This window comes from Hipposideros armiger, unplaced genomic scaffold (assembly GCF_001890085.2).
Source record: "Hipposideros armiger isolate ML-2016 unplaced genomic scaffold, ASM189008v1 scaffold_8, whole genome shotgun sequence".
In the NCBI taxonomy this organism is placed as follows: domain Eukaryota; kingdom Metazoa; phylum Chordata; class Mammalia; order Chiroptera; family Hipposideridae; genus Hipposideros; species Hipposideros armiger.
In genome coordinates this window covers 8,187,989-8,194,734 of record NW_017731358.1, presented here as the reverse complement: position 1 = coordinate 8,194,734, position 6,746 = coordinate 8,187,989, and the positions used below count along the sequence as shown (strand labels likewise).

At 36.8% G+C, this 6,746-nt stretch overlaps 1 protein-coding gene across 5 annotated transcripts in view; it reads left to right on the top strand.

The window, feature by feature from the left end:
* GTF2E1 (general transcription factor IIE subunit 1) overlaps positions 1-6,746 on the top strand; it is a 55,687-nt gene that overhangs the window by 3,562 nt on the left and 45,379 nt on the right. For 2 of the 5 annotated variants that reach the window (XM_019652960.1, XM_019652968.1), the window contains exons 2-3: positions 1,801-1,888; positions 3,716-4,193. In XM_019652960.1, the coding sequence (XP_019508505.1) occupies positions 3,746-4,193 (448 nt within the window). In that variant the 5' untranslated portion in view covers positions 1,801-1,888; positions 3,716-3,745. The remainder of the gene's footprint in view (positions 1-1,800; positions 1,889-3,715; positions 4,194-6,746) is intronic. The other 3 variants (XM_019652977.1, XM_019652995.1, XM_019652987.1) reach the window with 2 other exon arrangements.

The following is a 6,746-nucleotide window of genomic DNA, read 5'->3' as shown; positions in this document are numbered from 1 at the left end:
AGATTGTAGTTTTCATTGTAAGCTCAGTCCTGTACAGAGCTTTTCTATTTCCTATTAGCTATTGGAGATTGAGATATTTCTGACCAAATTACTGCTTCCCTAATTAAAAAGTTCTTAACTCAAGTATCTGGACAACAGGTAGTGACTCCTAGATGAGCATCAATCAGGAAATTCTGGGCTCAGGAGACTCTGAGTCCAGTAAGAATTGTTTTACCAATGTTAATTCACACATACTCATAAGCCAGTGACCTCCCTCCTTCAATTTACAGCTTTTCCCTACCCCATCTCTCTTTTCTCTAAAGATTGTAGGTTCTCTAAAGATTGTAGGTTCTCTTAAGATTGTAGGTTGTCTCCATACTTTCCATTTAGATTTTGCCTTTAGTGTTCTTAGGGTTTAACTCTCTCCAAGTGTTTGATGCTTGTATGTGTGAAAGAATAGAAAATATATATTGGTCTCTGTCCTGGTTTCTTGGACAGACCTCTTAAAATCTTGGTAATTTCTTAAGTGATAAGAGCACGAGGAGCCTCTTTTTTTCTGTTTGGTCTTTGACCCCAGTTTCTGACACAGGGTTCTCGAAACCCTTGTTATTTTCTGGGTGATAGGAATGTCTTTTGTTCTAATGAAGCAACTGTGGGTGGGCTCCTGGATGAGGGCTGGTCACTGGAAAGACCAAGTCATGATTAGAAGCTTGGACTTTTCAGCCCTGCCCCCCATTCTCAAGAGGGAGAGGGCTGAAAATGGAGTTAATAATCCATTATGTCTACTTGATGAAGACTCCATAAAATCCCAGAGGTATGAATTTGGTAGAGCTTCCAAATTGGTGAACACACGAAGGTGCTGGGAATGTGGCACGCCTGGAGAGGGCATGGGAGCTCCGTGCTCCATCCCACATACCTTGCCCTACACAGCTCTTCCATCTGGATATTCATCTGTATCCTTTAATAAACTGGTAAACATAAGTTTTTCCCTGCGTTCTGTAAGCTGCTTTAACAAATTAATTGAACACAAGGAGGAGGTCATTGGAAATTCTGATCTATGGCCAGTTGGTCAGAAGCACAGGCAATAACCTGGACTTGCGCGTGGCTTCTGCAGTNCCACTGAACCATATACTTAAAATGGTTAATTGGTAAATTTTATGTGTATTTTACCACAGTAATGTTATTGAAAAACAAATAGTTATTTAAAATTTTCCTACCCCGTTACTCCATTTCCAGTATATTATTAGATCCTTTTGATTTTGTTTCTATAAGTTTCATTCATACTGTTTTCTTGCAATTTTTTTGCTCTCTTTTTTAGTTTAGGTTTGATTACAGTAGCTCCTACTACTTCATTAATGCCTCCATCTTCACTTACCTCAGGCTATGCCTCGTATTATTGTCACTTTTCTAAATAGGGAGTCTTATTATGAATGCCAGTACTTACTGGAACTCTTATGATGCCAGCCCTGAAAGCAGCATACTTGAATGAATTATCTCATTTAATCCACATATCAATTCTGTGAGGAAGGCACTGTTAATCACTTTTTATATATGAGGAAACAGACTGAGAATTTTCCAGGGCCACAGGCTGGCTAAGAAATGGAACAGGGATTCAAAATCCAAAATTGTTGGACTGCAGAGTCTTCATGTCACTCCCTTGCTCAAATCTTCAGGACTCCCTAAGGTGTTCCAGGCAAAGGAAACAGGCTGAATAAATGGCACAGGGTTCTCCCCTTGCGGGATGTACATGGGCAGGATATGTAATAGACAGGCACCAGATTTGTCTGGAGCAGAGTTCAGGGATTTTTTTCTATTTATTAGAGTCACCCAAAGAGCTTTTAAAATAAGATGATGCCTAATCTGACCCTCCCAGACCAGCTGAAACAGAATCTCTGGGAATGGGGCCCAGGTGAGTACTTTTAAATTCTCCCCAGGTGATGATACTTTACAGCCAGGGCTGAGAACCATTGGTTCTGGAAAATGGGGTGTGTACAGTGGGAGGTCAGGGAGGGGAATGCAATCGTAGGAAATAATATTGGAAAAATAGGTTATTTTGATGTTTGTTTGCCATTCTTTGGTCTGTTGGATGTTTCTGAAATCATATGTTGTGTTCCGCCAATTGTTGAGCATGTAAAACACAAACAAAAAAACCAAAACTGGATTCAAGTGCAATGTATAGACCAAATTGGAAAGGAGAGCAAAATGCATCTGATAGTGTGCTATGATGCTACTTTGATGTTGAATCAAGGTACTTGCTTGTCATCCTTGAGCCTGGGATTAACAGGAAGGCTCTAGGACCACTGATTTGTATCTAGGTACTACTTTATCTCTTGTGTTTATAGTCATGCCTGAGTATTTACAATATGAAATATGTATTTTATTATTACTGACTTTTCTTTTATTTTTTCTTTATTATAGGTAGGGCATTATAGTTTTCCTCCCCAAATATATGTACAGATGGGTTGTTTATGAAGTTTTTTAAATATAGTACTGTGGATATAAAAATATTTCTTATAAAAGGTGTTAAATCTGATAGGGTTGATAACCACTGATTTTAAATAAAAGGTTCAGTAGAAACTAGCTTTAATAACAGAAGATGATTCTCTATTGAAATAGTTCAATGCAATGTCTCAAGAATTTCTCTATGGTGTAGGGAATTTCATTTGACAATGTGTGGATAGCCTGACCATTTTTCATTTGGGACATATTAAATTGATGTGTAATCTATCCTTATTAACAAGCACATCACTTACATTCTCATTTATTCATCACAACAGCCCATTGAGATAGTTGATATTACCTGAATTCTCAGAGAGTGAAGTATGGCTTTGGGTGGTTTAAGGGATTTGTTCAGGATCACATAACTACTAAAACACAGACTGTAACTGAATCCCAAAGCCCAGGCTTTTTAACAATCACAGGAAAGTCTAGTCCATGCTGTTTTGGGCTTCTAAACGTCAGCTTTCTGGGTCATGGCATAAGAATTTGGTACATTTGCTTTATTCTGCAAGGGATCCAGTATTTAAGGATATCTTGGGCTTTTTTTTTTCCCCTAGGACTGTATGGTGTTTATTTAATTGTTCATCAGATTTAACTTTGCAAAGTTGGTAAAGCTGTCTGGATCTGAGTGTTAAATTCTTTGATATTTATAACAGTAATTTTGCCAAATATCCCAACTGGTGATTACTTATGTGTTTATTGGTTTGTTGTGATTTTATTGTGAGAGCATGACTATGCAAAACATTCTAGAATCTGTTTTGGTAGAAAAATTTTACTCAAGAAATAAAGACACTCTTAAGGATATGCTAACTGGTAGGCTTCTTGGGGGGCGGGGTTGGTGGTTTCCAGCATTCCTAAAGACTTGTAGCATTGAGAATAGTGAGACTTCATTTAGCTTTTTTGTTTCTCTTTCTGAAATAAAGTGGGCTTAATATAATGTATCATTGCTATAAGTAATAAGTTAATTTTTGGAATCAAGCACACTGTAGATCATGAAAATAACCATTTAAGAAATATGTCAGGCTTTTTAGGTGTAATCTTTTGTGTACTCTAGAGGAAAATTTTGTTCTCTGTTAAATGCTTAGGTATTATAAATCTTTTAAAACATGTTTTGAGTATGTTTGTGGCACTCCAAGAATAGTGGTAGCTACCTAATGTGTTGATTATTCTAGATTTAAAATTATTACTATGTCCTTATTATGCCTAGATAATCTTCTCTTTTTTTTTCTGACTTCAGTACATTTAAAGTTGAAGCTTGCTGCTAAAGATGGCAGACCCAGATGTCCTCACCGAGGTCCCTGCAGCGTTGAAGAGGTTAGCCAAGTATGTGATCCGGGGGTTTTATGGCATTGAGCATGCATTGGCCTTGGACATCTTGATCCGGAACCCTTGTGTGAAAGAGGAGGATATGCTGGAGCTGCTCAAGTTTGATCGGAAGCAACTTCGATCAGTTTTGAATAATTTAAAAGGAGACAAGTTCATCAAATGCAGAATGAGGGTAGAGACTGCTGCAGATGGGAAAACCACTCGCCATAACTACTACTTTATCAATTATCGAACTCTTGTTAATGTGGTAAAATACAAGTTGGACCACATGAGAAGGAGGATCGAAACGGATGAGAGAGATTCCACCAACCGGGCTTCCTTCAAATGTCCTGTCTGTAGTAATACTTTTACAGACTTAGAAGCTAATCAGCTCTTTGATCCCATGACAGGTGAGATTTTTCCACTTTATAAATCATTATTTTAAGTAACTTTTTAATATAAAATATGTATCCTTTTTCTTAAAATTGATTTCTCTAATTTTAAAAACAATTATGTGTATCATAATAAAAGTAACTAGATTGGTGTGAGTCAGCCTATAGTCTTTCTTAGTCTTACTGTTCTGTTTCACTGTCATACCTCTTTTAGAAGCTCTTGCAAAGCTTTTCTCCTTCACAAGGGAGTGTACTCTTCTACCCATAGCCCTCCTACCTCTCTGCTCCCACCTCCACCCCTTATTTACAGCTGCAGCCTAATCTGAAGGGTTCACTTCTCCACCACTTGGGAGGCTATTCTGACAACTTTACATTTGACTCCTTCATTGACAAATATTTGAGCACCTACTTGTGCCAGTTACAATACAGTATATTTAAATGCTTTGTTGGTGGAAGTGTAAAGTGCCATCAGGGGTATACAACTAGGGCATCTAGCCTGGAATTGGGAAAGGCCTCTGGAAAAAGCAACAGCTGAGACCTGAAAGATAAGAGTTAGCCAGATGAAAAAAGAGGGGCACCCTTTCCACGTTAAGAAGTGGATAGGTATCTAGTCTCTTAGTCATTCATTAGTGAAAGAGAATTGTCAACAAGATATATGATTTGCTTCATTTTAATTAAATAGTTTTAAGGATCTTTCTTATCAACACAGAATGTACAAAACATGCCTTTTCTAAAAATGCAGTATGTGTAGAATTAACATGAGAAACTTTAAGGTGGTGGGTTGCATAGTTAGTTTGTCTTGTCATTTATAAACTGGCAAACAGACTATATAGTTTGCTAATTTACTCAGTGGATCAATTTTGTATTCTTTTCTAGAAGTAAAAATCTATAGAAAGAGTCAACGCTGTTATGTTAGTTTGTCCCTTTGATATGGATGAATTCAGGAGTGCAGGTTACTTTTTTTAGTTCCTAGATCTGCCTTTTAAAAAACTATCTGCAAAATGTAATTTAAACTTTTATACATGAACTGTTTTGTTGTTAAAAAATTACCGATATGTGTACATGTTTAATTTTTGTATGCTATGTATTGTACATTTTAAATAATTTTAAAATTAGTTTTGAAAATGAGAAGTAATCCCAATATAACTTTAAAATTATTAATAAAAAGAGCAAGGGAGAGCCTCTGACATTTTTTTTCCTTATTTACTGTGAAGCAGTCATTTTGGATGAAAAGTCATTTAAAGAACTCCCGTTTGAGTTAAATGTTTAGTTTGTCTGAATGTAACTTAACCTTGAAAGGGCTTATCTAGGAAGGATCTTGGTTATAAGAAAATCTTAACCATCCTGAGTATAACAATTGCTTGAGTGTGCTATAGAGGAAAATTATAGAACTAATTTGGACCTGTTTCAGAAAAGACTAGGAAAGTGTCATGATTTTTTGCTATTTACTTGAATAGATTTCTTAAAGGAGTTCTGGGTTCTGGTTTTGTGATTCTCTGCAGACGTTGGTGTTAACAGTGGTCATCTTCATCACTCTTGAATGCAGTGTAAGGTGTTATGTAGTCTTCAGAGAGTAATGTGCTTCTACTACATTTATTCATTTGATTCTTATTTAATTTCATGAAATTCCGTAAAAGGAAGTTATTCCACTACTTATATGTCAGTATTTAGGAGATTGATCCATGGTGCTCTTTGAATTGCACCTACAGTTAGTGTCTGAATGAAGCTAGTTGTAATCAACAGGTGAGTGGCCTAAATATTGTCAAGGCTATTTGACTCAGGAGTTGAGATAGGGTAGGGGTCGTGAACACATTTTATAAAAGAGAGCTAAAACTGAAATAGTTGTTTTATGGCCAGTCTGAACAAATAACGATATTTTTATTGGGCTGTTGGAAAAGTCATGATGCATTTTTGCAATGAAAAACAGAAAAAATACGTCATGACTTTTCCAACAACCCAATAATATGAAGGTAATGGTCGGCATGAAGGTAGAAAGAAGGGGTTCAGAAGAGCAGGAATGAGTCACTTTACTTTGGTGTCACTCAGAGGAGACTGCCTTGTCAGCCAACACTAATAGTCAACTTATTGGCAGTTGTGTCCCTATAGTGAAGCCTGAGGTCTCATGATTGAAAATTCTTAATCATTTGGGACTTCTGAGAATATACTTGTCTTTTGGTTATAATTTGGTTTTTCATTTGGACTTTTGTCTAAGGAGAGAATGTGTTAATTGGGTGATAATTAGGACCCAGTCTGATGGTCAGTTCTGGCGTTTTGTTTTGTTTTTCACTGTGAACAACTTGACACCCTCCCTTGGTCTACACATTACCTTTAGAAACCTTGTCTTTTTCTCTCCTCCCTTCCTGTTTTACTCAGTCTTCATTCCCTTCCTGCTCATTTGAAGAAGATGGGAAATAAACATTTCAGAGGAGGTGGAGGAGGCAAATTGCTCTAATATGTATGCTCTGTTTAAATGGATAGATTGTAGTTTTCATTGTAAGCTCAGTCCTGTACAGAGCTTTTCTATTTCCTATTAGCTATTGGAGATTGAGATATTTCTGACCAAATTACTGC